The sequence below is a fragment of the Eublepharis macularius genome, chromosome 14, assembly GCF_028583425.1.
Source record: "Eublepharis macularius isolate TG4126 chromosome 14, MPM_Emac_v1.0, whole genome shotgun sequence".
NCBI lineage: Eukaryota > Metazoa > Chordata > Lepidosauria > Squamata > Eublepharidae > Eublepharis > Eublepharis macularius.
In genome coordinates, this window is record NC_072803.1 from 35,180,762 (window position 1) to 35,197,567 (window position 16,806).

The 16,806-nt window shown below is 43.5% G+C and overlaps 1 protein-coding gene across 1 annotated transcript in view; it reads right to left on the reverse strand.

Annotated features, from left to right (window-relative positions):
• FER1L5 (fer-1 like family member 5) overlaps nt 1-16,806 on the reverse strand; it is a 76,432-nt gene that overhangs the window by 21,349 nt on the left and 38,277 nt on the right. Inside the window, exons 26-31 of the mRNA XM_054997242.1 lie at nt 16,219-16,348; nt 12,664-12,845; nt 9,641-9,793; nt 5,706-5,804; nt 3,972-4,133; nt 2,455-2,620 (exon numbers count right to left, since the gene is read on the reverse strand). Coding sequence (XP_054853217.1) covers nt 2,455-2,620; nt 3,972-4,133; nt 5,706-5,804; nt 9,641-9,793; nt 12,664-12,845; nt 16,219-16,348 — 892 coding nt within the window. The remainder of the gene's footprint in view (nt 1-2,454; nt 2,621-3,971; nt 4,134-5,705; nt 5,805-9,640; nt 9,794-12,663; nt 12,846-16,218; nt 16,349-16,806) is intronic.

A 16,806-nucleotide genomic window follows, 5' to 3' on the forward strand; every position in this document is an offset into this window, starting at 1 on the left:
GGAAGCTTCTCAAAGGTACCTCTATGAGAAGAACAGCAATGGTAGACAAGCATCCATGAGAGGCAACTTGTCTGCTGTTATTAATCCAGTGTGAGGAAGTTTGCAGCATACTCTAAGAGGACACTTTATTCACATGGGCCTATGATGAGGCCCAACATACCTGGCCAATATCCTCTGTAGGCTGGCAGTATGGCCAGCAACTCTCCTCATAATCATTAACATACACTGTGGTCCCTCAGCAGGCAAATTGCCCTTTTTCACCAGACAGCTGGGGAAGCACAATGGCCTAGGTATGGATAGCAATGGTTCAGCCTTTCTATGGGTAATGATGAGCATGGCCAAACCCTGGGACCGCATCAGCATGCAAGGCGTGAACTGTGCCACTGCTCCCAGCCTTATCTTGGGAGTTTTCTATGATATTCAAGGCACTGCTCAGATGACATGATAGGCTACTTCCTCAAGTAAGCCAATGATGCTCGGCACGACTTCCTGTCATATGCACTTATACTTCATTCTTATTCATATAATTAGTTCCTTTAACTTAGTGTTGACTAAACTCTCCAAGGACTCAGGTCTTTCCTAACTGTAGTGTCTAAGGGCCAAACTACAAGTGACGAATGACACAGGTTGGACACTTGTCAGCTTCCCTCAAGTTTTGATGGGAAATGTAGGCAGCTTGGCAGAACGCTGGACAAGTGACAGTTGAAAAGTCCATTGAACAGCAGTCGGAGAGCCGAGCTGCAAGACCAGGATGCCTACATTTCTCATCAAAACTTGAGGGAAGCTGACAAGTGTCCAACCTGTGCCAGGTGTCACTTGTAGCTTGGTCCTGAGGTGCTTTTCTTGACAGGAAACCAGGCCTTGATTCCAGGACATTCTGCACACAAAATATATGCTTTACCTCACAGCAAGTGTGGTGCAGTGGTTAAATACTGGACCATGGCTGGGGAGACCCAGGTTCAAATCCTCTCTTGACAAGCAACTGACTGGGTAACTTTGGCTCAGTCGCTCTCCTTTGGCCTAACCTACCTCACAAAGTAGTTATAAGGATAAAATGAAGGAGTAAAGAACCATGTATGGCAGCCCAAGCTCCTTGGAAGAAAAGTAGAATTAAAACATGCTGAACAAATACATAAAGTAAAGCTGTGACCCCCATTTGAAGGGAAGAAAGGAAATGAATAACAAGACAAGAGATATGACTGCAAGTGGCAGAAACACTCACCCCTTTTATCTTTGCCTTGGAAATGGCTGTTTGGAGGAGAGAAAAATCAAGTAAATATGATATTAATAGCAAGCTCAAAGGTTTGGCACTAGAAATGCACAGGAACAGATTGTTTTTAGCAAACAATTTATTTATTATATTTTTAATTGTTACATCCTATTCTCTATTTTTTTCTCTTCCTCTCTCTCTACCAAGAGCCGGTGAAAGAGCTTGCCAGTGTAAAACCAATATAAACATTTTTTAAAAGCCCAGCATAAAATAATCATTTATTAAAAACACATTAGAAAAGCAGAAGGCCCTTGGCGATAGCCAATAATCAACAGAAAGCCCTTGGTGATTGTTGAGTATCTGTAGGAAGGGTATTCCCTAAAGGAGGCAGAAAAAATCCTCTCATATGGCCATCCAGCTTAGTTCACACATCATTGGCACATGAAGTAGAGCTTCAGATTATGAACACTCTAATTGGGCAGGTTCGCATAACAGTAAGCACACCTTGTGATATCCTGTGTCCCAGACTGGATAGGGCTTTAAAACTAATACCCAGCGCTTCAAACTAAGCCTAGAAGCACATTGTTAGCCAATGAAAATTCTTTTGCACAAGTGAAACGTGCTCTGTAACTTGTACTAGATAAAAATTTCATTGCTGTATTTTAAACTAGTTGAAGCTTCTGAATAGTCTTCAAAGGTAGCCCTGCACAGAATGTACTGCAGTAGTCAAGCACGGATCACCCTGGTAAAATCACCTTTTGTAAAAGAAAGGCAGCCCTTGGTGCACCAACTGAAGCTTTCTTCAAAAGCAGTACAATCCTAGTCAGAACATTCTAACTTCTCAATCCCTGATTTGATATATAACCAAACAATAGTCGTTCCATCTTTTCTGGACTGTGTTTGGATTTGTGCAACATAGTTGATCCCAGTGCATATGCAATTCAAAAGGACTGCGTATTCATTCATTATGTTTGTAGCCTGCTCTCCCAGCAAGGAACTCTGTATGAATCCTCTTTCTGAACAACTTTAAAAAACAGTAGGGTAGGTCCCAGACTTATGTTTCTACGAGAAAAGGAAAGGCAGCTGGTGAGTGGTACAGAGAAAGCCACAGAGGAAAAAAACATTTGGCGGGGAAGAGTTGAGCAATCCCTATCTTATCTTATACTACTTTGCTGCAAATCCCACTCATAGCAGCTGAAATCATGTGCTTTGAGCCAAGCAAGGAAGTTATAAATAGCAGTTACCTCTGAAAGGGAGAGTATGAATTTTTCTCTCTTGCCAAGGGTCACAGAAGTACTGGTTCAGAGCCCGTATGGTTGCTTGACCCACTACTGGCTTGTATCCAAATTCTCTATGATCAACTGCTTTCAGCTCAATGGGAGGTGCATAATCTTCATCAACAGGTAGGTACTAAGGGAGATCAATGTAGAATACATGAAGCAAATGAAAGGGAAACCCATCTAAAATGAAACAATACAAGGGCACTTCTGTGTGTCCGCAGAAGAAATTTCCTGTATTTTTGGTTCATATCCTGGCATGGAGATTCCAGAACTTTGATATCGAGCATGAAGCACTTTCAGGTTCTTGAATATTAATAGGTTAAAATGGGCAGAGATGGCATGAAGATTCTTGTGTAAACAAGTTTTGATAGCTTTTAATGTTTGCTGACTACCAACTACTGATGTGAGCACATCATGCCTGCTTAAGTAGGAGGTGAAGAGCAGGCCAAGTTTTGAGCAATTTGGCAAGAAGAGACCTTAATGACAGGTGTATGCAGGTAGTTTGCTCTAGAGTGGTGGTGGTAAGTGATACTACTATAAAGACTAGCACTCTTTCTTGGAGGGTTTGTCAACAAACAGGCATTATAAACAGATTAAACATCCATCATGTTCTCCACAGTGGTCAACCTGATGTCACCCCCTCCCCAAGGCTACAATTCTATGCACCCTTATTTGAGGGCAGGCCTCAATGAAGTATGTCTAAGTAAACATGCTTAGGCTGCATATATCTAGCAATGTCTAAATATGGAAATTTACCCTGCAAGGCTCTATCTTCTGAAATGTCCTGCATGTCTACATAGTTTGCATGTCTTCTGTGGGCTACCACATTTTCTTACCTTACAGCATTGGATGATGTGTGTAAGTCTTCTAAATTAAAACTTACCCTGAGTGGCTAAGATCCACCCAATGGCACCATATACATTGACGGAAGAACACATACTGCCGTGGTATTCTTGACAGTACCTTGCACTGTGAAGAGGCAAGCTGCTTTTTTATTCTATTTTAATTTTAATATGGAAACTGAAAAGTGGGTTGTCTGTTCACCATGTGGGGCAAAATGGAAAGAAAACTCTGGCTATTCAGCATTTCCCCTCTACTGTTTTCAAGAATTGTTTGAGAGTGATTTCAGTAAACAAAGGAACCATAATATTCCTTCTGTAATGGTGTTACTTCAATGGTTACACATAAAGTCTTCCTCTTTTAGTGTGGCTGTACGTGAAACGTGACATGTAACATAATTTAGATTTAAACAAATGATAATGTAAGAGATTTCCATATTTGATGCTGACCAGATTGCCAGCATCTAAAATGCTCAAATCTGAGAGCAAATGATAACACTGAAAGGTTAATTTTCAAATATGATTTGCAAAATTCAAAATGGTGATTCTCAGTTTTTGTTGCAAATTTCATTTCCTTGGATGGAGACGCTTTTTGCCAATGATCTCTCCTGCCCCCTTCTGGCTAGGTGGGCTCCTACTCACCACTTGCATGAGAAAGATGTTAATTGAAAAATTGGGATTTTCGTAGATGTTTTTGATAATTGGTGTTTCAATAGTTTCCCCTCCACACTCAATAGTGAGGCTGGGAGAAGAGACAGCCAGTAAATTGAAGGTCTTCATGTTCCGTAGGCCCCAAGCCAGGATCTGTAGGGAAGACATAATCAGTATTTTAAAAAATAGACTCAGGAGTGAGAGAGGTCTGAAAAACGTATCTGCAAAAGTTTGTTGATTTGTTTCAGTACAAAAATGGGGGAGCAAGATTCAGGTCCACTAGCACCTTAAAGACCAACTAGATTCCCAGGGTATGAGAGCCCTCTCTCTCAGCCCTTCTTTTTCTCTACTGTCTCTTTTTAAATATCTTGTTCCAAAAAATAAGAAGAGTTGACATTGTGCAGAAAACAAAAGTTTCAATATAATATTAACAAAATCCTGTTGACAAAAAGGCCTTTTAACCATCCTGTAATACAGCAGTGTAGTGAAAATGTGTTTATACCAGTCAGTCTATGATAGATGATGAGATTTCCAATAAAATGCAAGAGTTCAACCTTCCTTCTTTCTTTTCAATCCATTTGCTATATGTTTCTCAGATGGGTAAGATGGGATATTGCTTTGCTTTTGTTTATACAAAACACGTTTGCACATGTGTACAAAAATTAAGGCAATAAAGTTTTTTCAATAGATGTACACTTTAAATACAAAAGCCACTTCCCGAGGCTTTGGCATCTGCAAAGGTCAAACCGTAACTGAATCTAGGTGCTAAATAGAAAGGAAGCAGCTCAGTTCTCAAAGGTACCATTATGGCTCTGTCTAAAGAATATGGCTTTCAAAACCCTCTTGCAGAGAAATCACTGAAAGAACACTGCCAAGGTTACGGTCAAGTCACCAGTTCTTCCCATTGGCATTTGAAATCACATTCCTATATGGCTGAGGCTGCATGGTACTAAGGTGATGACAGGTGCAGCCTCCTTTGAGAGCCAAGTCACCTTCATCTTCTGCCCCAGTGGGCATATGGCAACCCTACTCAATACACATAGGTTTCCCCAATGAAGGAAACAATGGTTCCCCCAGGACCATTTCAAGCTGGAAAAACAGTACAGAGGGAAAGACTTGAGATCCTTCTCGTGGCTTGCCAGAGTCGTCCTGATCCAAAATGGGCCTGAAAATTAAGAAACTGCTGGGAGTTTGGAACATCTGGTTTGGCAGGATGCAGCAGTGCAGACATGGAAATAGAGTAATGTGTAGTCAGGCCCTCAGCCAAGACTCAGGCAAAGGGCTCTTTGTCTCCTCCTCTTCAATATAATAAGCAACAGTGGACTGTTTCTATTATGTACCTCAGCTGCTCTCTCCAAGACACAGGCAAAGGGCTCTTTGCAACAGGGGTTCTGACAAAGCTCCCTCCTTATGTTTATTTATATATTTATTATATTAGATTTTTAGACCGCCCTCCCCACCAGGCGGGCTCAGGGCAGAGTACAACATTTCAATTTACATAAATTATGCATCACAAACACATCAACTCCCTGTTAAAGTCTCCTCCTTGCTGTTCAAAATGGGAGTAGGGGACTAAGAAGCCCTTTGCCTCCTGCTTGAGTGATCCAGTGGGTAAAGCCAATGTTGTTGGCTCTTCAGCATTTGTTCCATGCATAATATGGCCTGTTTTAAAAAAAAAAGCACTTGTCCACAAGAGAGCTTCTAGATCCTTGGCCTACAGCTCACCTCAATGGCCATCAGCTTCAAGACGGGCCGGATTGATTTAGGGATGGTGAATACCCCGTCCTTCCATGCTGGTGGAGGATACTTTCCCAAGGCTTCATCCTGCAAGAGGCAGTTGGAGAGTTTTGTTGAAGGGAGGCCTACGCTTCTAGTTTTGAGTGGGTTGAGTTGCCACTTATGTCTGGACACAGATGATAATTTTAGAGAGAAGGTGAGGGGTTTCATTTCCAATGGTGTGCAGGCTCATTTGTTTTGACCCAGTGTCACCTTTAGCCAAATAGATTTGGGAAGCTATACAAAAATGTGCAAAAAGCTTATTTATCAGCAGTGAAAGTGGGATGAGAATACTACATATCCCAAGCAGCAATCCCGCTTTCATTCCAACTTCAGTTCTCTGGGGAAAAAACCATGCCTCCGGACTGGGAATCCTGGAACCCCAGGCTGACTCACTTGGTAATAGAGACTTTTCTTGATTCCATCTTAGAAGTTCCTATTGATTTACTAATCACTGTTTCTGGGTGTAATTCAAAGGGCTAGCACTGTCTGATAAGACCCCAAATATTCAAGGACTGTAGAATGTTAAGGATCACTCTCTCCTATATAGAAGTGGTTTTGAAGAAGAAGGCATTCTCGGTGGTAGTGCCCCAGTAGTGCAAATCCCTCCATGGTGCTTAAACTGTCAGAATTTGTCTAACTATTCTATAAATCACATATATGGGCTACAGCTTTCTGAAATACATGGTTTTACGGCTGGTTTCAACATCTGTGTTTTTAAAACGGGGATGTTTTCTAATTTTTTGTTGTTTTGGCTGTTAGCTCATTGGAGTAGAAACAGCATCTCAAACACATAAATAAATCAACCCGGTTATTAGGATTGTCCATTTTTAATATTAAACATGACAGTTCTGGATAGCTGCATCTCCACAGATCCATCGCTCTAAACAAAGGCATCACTGCAATTTATTGGAGGGAAGCTAATAGGCTGCTCCTGCTCCCAGGCTTAGGGTTGCCAACTCTGGTGTAGGAAATTCCTGGAGATTTGGGTGTGGAAATTGCATAGGATGATGTTTTGAGATGAGAGGGAGCTTGGAGGGGATGGGCTCTGTGTGGTGTACCAAAGAATCAGCCCTCTGAAGCTGCCATTCCCAGAGAACTCTAGGTCCTACCTGGAGATTTCCAGCCCTACCCAGGCCTCTGGTATACAGCTGCTCCCCACAGAGACAATGGCAGAGCCTAGCATGGGGCCCAGGCAAGAGCAGGATGCCACACGGAGATGCCTTGATTTAGAAGGATGGGCCTGCTGAGATGGGCTGCCCACCTCCAAGTGGGGCCTGGAGTTCTCCCAGAATTACAACTGATCTCCAGACTAGACATGGGCACAAACAGAAAAAAAAATGAACATGGTGTTCATTGTTCGTTGCCATCCACGAACAACGAACAACGAACATTGATGAACATGACCTGTTCATGAACATATTAGTTGTTTTTTTTTTTGAAAATTTTTTTTATTGGGTTAGGATCAAATGTTTACACATTACAGTCAATATTCCCATTTCCCAATTTCTAACCCCCTCCCTTTCCCCCCCATTTTGTTGACTTCCAACAGTTTTCCAACCCTTTATCCCTTTTCCCTTACTCTTTATATATTCCTCTATCTAACAAATATATATTCTCCCTTTATTCTAAGCAATACTTCTTTAACTATTTTTAATACTCTGTACCCTGACTATGAGTCCCTTTTTCCATAATGGATAAACAATTTATCCCATTTTTCATTATTCCACTTTCAAATATTTCTATATATCATAGACTATGTAACCCATACATTCATATAAATCAACCAGTTTAACTTATACTCTATGTGTTATTCATTCTATCTTCTTCTTTCTATTTTAGTTATATTTGTTTACATTAGTATTTCTATTCCCCTTCAATCATAAGTCTATATATGATATCAATCAATTTGACTCATATACAGCTTCAAATAAACATATTCAGTTTGGTACACTATACGGAATCAAAAAGAAAATATTATTGGTTAATCAATCCTTATAGTTAACCCTTATGATTAATTATTTTCTATCAATATTCTATTTATTATTCTATATATATCAATCTAATATCATAACTGCTTAGAAATTCTCTTTTACCTCTTCTCCTCCCCGGTAAAGTCACCCCCCTCTACATTTTATTGTACTTCAGTAGTTCTCAAACTGCCACAGTTCTCCTCCCACCTCCTATTTCTTCTCCAAATATTGTTTCAGCTTCTCCCAGTCTGTGTTAAACTGTCCTGAGTCCAGGTTTCTCAATTTCCTTGTCATTTTGTCCATTTCTGCCATATACAGCAATTTGTGGATCCAATCTTCAATGGTTGGCACTTCTTGTATGAACATATTAGTTGTTCATGGGGGCCAGCAGGCCCTCCTCCAGCCATCAAGATCCCTACCACACCACTCCCAGAAACCTTACCTGAGCAGGCAGCAGAAAATGTACCAATAATAAATAATAGCTTGGCCCCAGAGCCTGGCAGCAGCCCTGGAACCTGAAGGAGTAGATCCCTATCCCACCACACACAAAGAAAATTCAAGTTCCAATGCACTCTCCCTGTCTCTCTCTCAAAATGCCAACAGCAACTTTCTCTCCCTCACTGTCTGCAAAACCAGAGCTGCGAGCCCCCCTCCCCCCTGCTGTTTGCTTCCTTGTAACAAATTTGGAGCTCCACACTTGAAAGGAAGACCTGCCTTTCATGCTAAATTGCGCTTAGATTGCGGTTTCCAGGGCAACAGCAGGAATTCAGACAGAGTTCAGGCAGTCCCTGCCTCTGGTTGCCAAGGGAATTGATTGCAGGTGCCAGACTGTCTGGCTTGACGAACAGCAACAACCACCTGTTTGTTTAGAATGGGGCCTCATAAACAGCTTGTTCATGAACAGCTGATTCTGGAGTACTCATTTTACCGATCTCAGAAGGATGGAAGGCTGAGAGCGGAACTACAAGTGACAAAAGGCACAGGTTGGACACTTGTCAGCTTCCCTCAAGTTTTGATGGGAAATGTAGGCAGCTTGGCGGAATGTTGGACAAGTGACAGTTGAAAAGTCCATTGGGCAGCAGTCAGAGAGCCAAGCTGCAAGACTAGGATGCCTACATTTCCCATCAAAACTTGAAGGAAGCTGACAAGTGTCCAACTTGTGCCTTTTGTCACTTGTAGTTCCGCTCTGAGTCAACCTTGAGCCGGCTACCTGAACCCGGCTTCCACCAGGATTGAGCTCAGGTCATGAGCAGAGCTTGGGCCACAGTACTGCAGCTTACCACTCTGCGCTACAGGGCTCTCTACCTACCTTTTCTACTGGTACCCCATGGTTAATGAAATAAAGCAACATCTATCTACAGAATGGACTTCTATTGGTTGCACATTAGCCTAACTGTTACGGTCCCCCTCCTCAAATAATCATTGGAAATGTCTTTTTGCTAAAATCATGGTAAATAGCTTGTGGTCATAATTCAGCAACAATATAGGTCTATAATTTTTTGCTAGGGTCAGATCTTGCCCTTCTTTCGGTATCAATGTAATTTTAGCAACTATTTTCAGAAATCCTGAAAATAGAGAAAGACTAGGATTGGGAGACCACAGTTTGAAGCTCACTGGGTAACCTTGGGTTAATCACTCTCTCTCAGCCTTACCTGTGTCACAGGGTTGCTGTGGAGACAATAAGAGCAAGGGACACCACTAATGAGAAAAGTGGGGTATAAATATTTAAAATTAAAATATTTTGCAGTCCTATGAATACTTCCCTGGGAGTAAGTCCCATAATATAGACCTGAGGAGGATTCTGAGTAAACCTGCTTATAACAGCTCTTTTAGCCTACGACATTCTCTTGATGTGGTGCCTTTAACTGGGGCCCCAAAGAATCTGGGATATGGCTTGTGTTTTTTTTTCACCTTGTCCAACAGAAGCTCAAAAGCAGCTAGAAGACGACCTGCAGCTTTCTGTCCGATGGTAACTGGATGAGTTCTCAGACGGGGTAGTTTTCGCAGTTGGAGATCCAGGCACACTATTGGCGTACAGAAGCACCTTCCCATGAACAAATCAGCCTGGCCCCAAAAGAAAGAAACAGTGAGGGCTATCAGTGCTCTGGATATGTAAGAATGGCTCAAAAACCAACAGGAAGTACAGATGTTTGTTGGCATGATGGTGGTTATGAAACCAGAAGGTTTTTTCTGGGAAAAGAGGAGGCGGAACTCTCAAGAGGGAAATGTGGAAGAAACACACAGGATTCTTTGAAATCATGTTATTTTCAAGCACTATTGCCAAGTATTTTCAAGAGGTGCTGGAACTCTGTCTCCCCGCATCCCCCCTGAAAAAAAGCCCTGTATGAAACTATCACTAAACTGATAGACAGCAAATAACAGAGGTGCTAAGGATTAATAGTCCAACCCTGACAGTATAATCAAGGGCAAGGTAAGATAATATAAAGTAAGAAAAGGGGTGGGCTTAGGGTTGCCAACCTCCAGGTGGTGGTTGGAGATCTCTCAGAATTAGAACTGATCAGCAGAGATCAGTTCCTCTGGAGAAAATGGCTGCTTTGGAAGGTGGACTCTATGGCATTATATCCAGCTGAAGTCCCTCCCCTCCCCAAACCTCACCCTAGCCAGGCTCCACCCCCCAAATCTCCAGGAATTTCCCAACCAAGAGATGACAACCATAGGTGGACTGGCCATTATGACCACCAGGACCTTTCCTGGTGGGCTAGTGGTCTCCCTGCACCTGGACCAGGCAGAACAGGAGTGATGGGGAGGTTGTGCGCAGCTCACTGGGGAGGTAGGATGTTTCTCCCTCCTTTAGGTGAGCAAGGCCAGGGGTGCTCAGGGATGGAGCAGGCAGACAGTCTCTCCCTCCCTCCTTGCAGGGGGGCTCTTTTCCGAGGCTATTTGCCCTTCCCAATCTGCCCCGTAAGGAAATTTAATAGTAGATACTGTAGTTCATTAAAGGGCGGTAGATTGGGAGGCAGGCAAATAAAACAGACCCATAATTCACCATACACTTCTCCAGTGTAAGTTGTCCCCAAATGAATGGGTACTGCTCAAGACATGCCCCCCCCCCCCGCATTTGTGAAGACTCTACTCCATCTGCGGTTTCCTGTTTTCCTTTATTCTGCAAGAGCCTGTCCAATGTTGATTTAAAAGCCAAGAGGGTATTTGTCCTTTTGGTAAAAATGCTAGAAAAAAACAGAGCGTTGGATCCCACCAAATTTCTACAAGTGCAGTCTTACTCGAATAGCCTCCCTTGGGGCTTTCTGCTCATGCAGATTGCCCAGTTCTCAGCGCAGCTTTTTGAGGGATCAAAAGGGACTGTTGGGGAAGAGGAAGGCAGGGGATGCTCCACTTCTGTTAGCAAAACACGGCCTGGATCGTACCCAGAATAGTTCTATAATATGTTATTAATAGTTCCAAATACATCAGAACAGCTGTAGCTGTGTGATAGGGCTGTCTGTCTGGTGTGGTGCCTGCAGTGCCATGTGAGCATATACAAAATGTGCTCTGAAGACAAAACTGACCCACCTTTTTTTTCTGTATTGGAAGCTGCTTTAAGAACTGACAAGTTGAAGGAGTAGGATATGAAAATCTAAAATGAACTATCCAATTACAGGTTTAATTTGTAAAGATTCTGAAGAGGGAGCTGAATTTGGAATAATGACAATACTAGCAATTCACACTAAAAATGTAACATGCTTCAAAGGCAAAAACATGGGATTAAATACTGTGGAGATGGAAAAGCTACAGATAAGAACAATCAAAATGATAAAGGAGGATGTGGAACAACTTCCTTTCTGTAAAAGGTAATTTTCCTAGAAAGTGAAAGAACTGCTGGCAGTGTGGTAGTCATAGCAGCAATCAGTGATCACCCCTCCTGTGAAAGTGGGTGCAGAGGGATGGTATTCCCTAATCCCTAGGGCTTTTTTTCTGGGAAAAGAGGTGGTGGAACTCAGTGGGTTGCCCTTGGAGAAAATGGTCACATGGCTGGTGGCCCCGCCCCCTGATCTCCAGACAGAGGGGAAGGGCAATCTAAACTCCCCTCTGTCTGGAGATCAGAGGGCGGGGCCACCAGCCATATGACCATTTTCAAGAGTTCCGGAACTCCGTTCCACCGCATTCCTGCTGAAAAAAAGCCCTGGTATTCCCTCTCATGGAAGAGATGTGAGTGCCAATGTTAGGATGAAAGCACAAGAACTATCCAGAATTGCTTCTGTGTCAGTATAGAACCCCTCTGTGGGACATCACAGGGAACCTAAAGAAGAGCAACTTCCTTATGAAGGAAGGCTTACATATTTTTGAGGCATTTGAAGTTTTTTTTTTTAAAGAGATGCCTTTGGGGAGGAAGTTGACATGATGGAGGTTTATACAATTATGAATCATGCAGAAGGATGAATGAATGAATGATTCATTTCAGTCATAGACCAGCACAGCCATATGGAGGGAATGAGATTTTTCTAGTCCTGCTGGAACTGTGGAGTTACTAGTTCAGAAGGAAGTTCAAAAAGTACAAGAGACAGTACTTCTCCACACAACTGCACAATTAACACAGCACAAGATATAGGGACAGCCTCCATTTTAGATTACTTTGCTTGATTAAACTAATTAATGGAGGAAAAGTCTCATCAAAATTAGCCATGATAGTGAAATAGAATATTCCTGTTCAGAGACAGTGGGCTGGGGACAATCAATAGAGAAGGGCTGATGTCTTCTTGGCCAGTTTGTGGTCTTCTCTGCTTGGTCACCCTTAAAAATCGAATGTTCTTACCCAACATGCTCAGCAAAAAAATATGGGTGATACATCTAGGAATTCCTTCTGGACAGGCCAGGGCTGTGGTAGCTTAACAATAGTTGAAACCTGATGGTAGAAAAAAGTCTTGACTTGCTGCCCATTGGTCCATGTTGATCTGCTATCAAACTCTGATACATACCACAGGATCCAAGTCAAACATCTCCACAGCCACCAGTGGGGGATCCTGCTCAACAGACTGAGGGTCTCCATAAATCAAGATCTTTTCAAAGATCAGGGTCTGGTCCCAGCATGGATGGAGTGTGCCAGAAAGGGTCCGGGTGGGCTGGCTTATGTGAAGGAAGGAGACGTGGGCAAAAGGATCTAAAAGGGAGGAAAGGTCAAAGAATAGGCAGGTCACTCACCACTATGGACTCAAACAGGTACATTCACTTGCCTCACATCTGTTGAATGCTTTTGTAAGACAAGGGGAGTATCTATCCTACACAGGGGTCATTTCGTAGAAAAAGAGATGGAGGAACTCATTAGCACAACTCATTAGCATATGCCATGCCCCTTGACAGCACTAGAAGTGTGTCATCAGCATAACTGATTTGCATATGCCACACCCCCTGACATCACCTAACCTGGCTGTTTTGGACCCAATCCTGGCCATTCAGGGCCGAAATTGGGCCCAAAATGGTTAGGATCGGGCCACTGCTGAGTGGGAGAGTGATTCACCACCCGTCAGAGGCCTGATCCGGGCTGTTTCGAGAGTCAGGTGGCGGGGCCACCTGACATGTGACCTCTTTGGGGAACTGCCGGAACTGTGTTCCGGCACGTTCCCCCTTGAAATGAGCCCTGATCCTACAAAGCGTGTGCAGATTTTTCAGGGGAATCCATGTATATTGATTTTTGTGTCCATGTGTAAGGCAGGGTAGGTAGGAAGTCGGAGGAAATATTCTTCAAACAATGGAAAGCAGTGAGATAAAACAGGATAAGAGTTGACTTTATCTACCTTTATACACACACTTCATTTTCTGTGAAAAATATATACTTCCTTGCTCCATATTACACATGAAACAGTAGACAGAAGAATATAAATACACATGGATTCCTCCATAATGTCTATTTTGGCCCTAAACTGATTTAACAGTTATTCAATCTATCTCTTGGGGAAACTGTAGTTTTATGAGGAATCTCCAAAAGAGAAATCTTCATCAAACTATATTTCCCATGACTCTCTGGGGGAAGCCCTGACAGTTAACAGCTCAGCAGGTTATAATAGAACCCAACCACCAAAGCAGCCATTTTGGCTGATTCCGCACACGTTGGATAATGTACTTTCAATGCACTTTATCAGTCGTTTGAGGAGGATTTTTTGTTTCACACATGAAAATATTCATTCCAAATGATCTATAAAGAGGATTGGAAGTGCATTATCCAATGTGTGCGGAATCAGCCTCTCTCTATGTAAACTGATCTCAGTTGTCTGGAGATCAGTTGTAATTTCAGAAGACCTCCAGCCATCATCTGGAGGCTAGGTAGTTACTGTTTCCAGGGGCAACATTTCAGATTTTCTTTTTCTTGTCCAAGAGTTAAGTCAAGACTGAATTGTAATGGGGAATTTAAGGGCATTAGAGGTGATTTTTTTTAAAAAAAACTCTATTGTAATTTAAAGCAGTGTTATCACAGATCAAACATTCACTTTTTCTTTAAGTAAAAGAATTGTTCCTTTGGCTTGTATACATTATATATTGATCTACTGACTGGTTTATAATAATAGAAACTTGCTGTGTAGAATGAGAGAGAAATATAGAGACTTGAGAAAATACCAGTAATTTGAAAAGGGGGCAACTCTTGATATTTCTGCCAGCTTCAATGAGAAACACCCTGGGAATTAAGTGTCACCCGGCTCAAAGGATTCTTGAAAGAACTTGAGGAGAGAAAGAAGGGAGGGAGGGTTACCATTTCTTTTGTTACACACCTGCAGAGCCCTTATTGCTGCTTCCTATCAGATCCCTTGCCTGGTAGATATAGCAGCGTAGCTGGTAATAAACAGGGGCTGAAAAATAATTAGAAGTTTGCATAAATTGTAGCCTCTTCCTGGCCTGCTTAAGTTGTTTCCTTGCAATATTACCCCTCTCCAGGGTTGCCAGGTCCCTCAAGTCTCCCAGCGGGAGACTGGGACACTGGCTCCTACCTCATTAGGGGCTGTCCTTGTTGTGCCTGCGCGCGCATGCTCCCGGTGTGCGTGATGACGTCACTTTTGACGTCATCACGCAGGGAGGAAGGGCAGAGAGCTCGGACAGCTCTCTCTGTCTCTCTCACTGCTGCCGCCGCGCCCCTTGTTCCTGCTGGCGCAGGCAGCACACGGGCAGCACACGGGCAGCGGCAGCAGCAAGAGAGCTCTTGTGCGTGCAGTGGCTGCTGCTGCCCCTGTGCTGCATGGCACAGCGGTGGGCAGTGCCGAGAGAGCAGGCTGTGGCCACCGCAGCTCACTCTCTTGCTGCCGCTGCTGCCACACCCCTTGACCCTGCTGGCGCTGGCTGCACAGTGCCGGCGGTGGCTGTGGTGAGAAAGCAGGCGGCGGCAGTGTGAGCGGCATGCTCTTGCAACCACCGCCTGCTTTCTCTCTGCCACCGCCTGCTCTTGCGGCGCGGGAGCGCGCCCTGCACCCGGGGAGGGGGTGCCCCAGGGAGCGCGCCCCCTGCCGGCCATGTAAGCAGGCGCGGGGAAGGGAGGGTAGGATTGGGAGATCCCCCGCCCTGAGCCGGGGGATGGGAACTCTACCCCTTTCCCTCAGCCTCACAAATGTGAACTTAGAATTGTCCTGCCCTCCCTCACAAATCTAAGATGGAGTGTCAAATGAATGTATGTCATCTTATGACAAGCATCTGAGGGCCAAACTAGATGTGATGACAGCCATTGGTCTGACCCGTGGACACTACTGCCACTTTAAAGAGGTTTAAAAATGTAGTGAGGGCCTGTTCCTAATTGGAACAGGCCTAATTGGAACAGGCCTAATTGGAAGTCAAATTGCGGCACAGAAATTTGACTTCCGTGGGTCTATCTTTTTAAATACATTTTATTCTGGGTCATGGGCAACCTGGCCCTAAAATATTTTAATCCTGCCCTTCCTCTAAGAGTTCAGGTTGGTGATTCACCGGTCTCCATTCTATTCTCAAAGTAACTCTGTGAGGTGGACAAGGCTGAGAATATGCCACTTGCACAATATTATGCAGAAAGCTTAGTGGCCAAATGGGAATTTCAACCTGAATTTGCCAGATTCTAGTTCAATGCTGTAATACTGCAACATAATTTAATATTTTGGGTGTGTTCTGGCCCTTTCGACTAGCATGCTTCTTGCTATCCCCCTGCCATATTCAACAAAGGCCGTTTTCACACATCTTACTGGCTGTGCAAAATTGTGCAAAATTCCAAGAACAATGGCGTCTTCCTGGTGTGATTTCCCATCATGACTCTGGTTTGTGGTGTGAATCGCGCCACAAAACGGAGTCATGATGGGAAATTGCTCCAGGAAGACGCCGTCATTCCAGGAGGTTTGCGTGATTTTGTGTGGCCAGTAAGACGTGAAAACGGCCAAATATGCCGCTATATCCTTCATCAGTTCACACCCCACCTATAAGAACAATTATAAATAATGCTGCCCAACCAAACCATAACTAATTTCTTCTAGTTGCGTTGGTGATGTTATTTCCGGACTTCTGCATCCCTGACCAAGCAGGCTACTCACTCTTGAAGACACAAAACAAAAGAGGAGTATTCATCTTCAGCAGGCTTTGAGATGAAGTTCTCTCAGGTCCTTTCGCTTCACCTTCTTTCTTCTCCCTATTTGTTTTCTCTAGGTTGTCAGCTTCCACACCCTGAGCAGGAGACAACCATAAACTGTAACTATTTTATTCAGGGCCACAGTCATCTCTGCCCTAAAACAGAAAACTGAAATTCTGCACACAGCTAATGTAAATTCTGCGCCAACTAGTGTAAATGGGGAGTGACATTAAGTAAATTGTATTCTTTTCATAATTAATCTTTTCATTTTTTTTTTGCTGTTCTGCCCAATTTATTCTAACTTTGCTAGTCATTGTTATTATTACAGGTTGGGGAGCCACAAAGGATTGAGATGGGGAATAAACAAATGAGAAATTTCCCCCCTGAACTATAAGCTTCAGGGTTCCCTATATAGGCACCCATGGGGGCTGCATAGGCTTTCCAGTCGCCCGCCAGTGGTGAGCAATCTCCATTGCAAACCCCTCAACAATCACCCACCACTGGCAGGCAATCTGGGAAAATGCATACCAAGTGTGCTTCCAGTGGGGAGCGA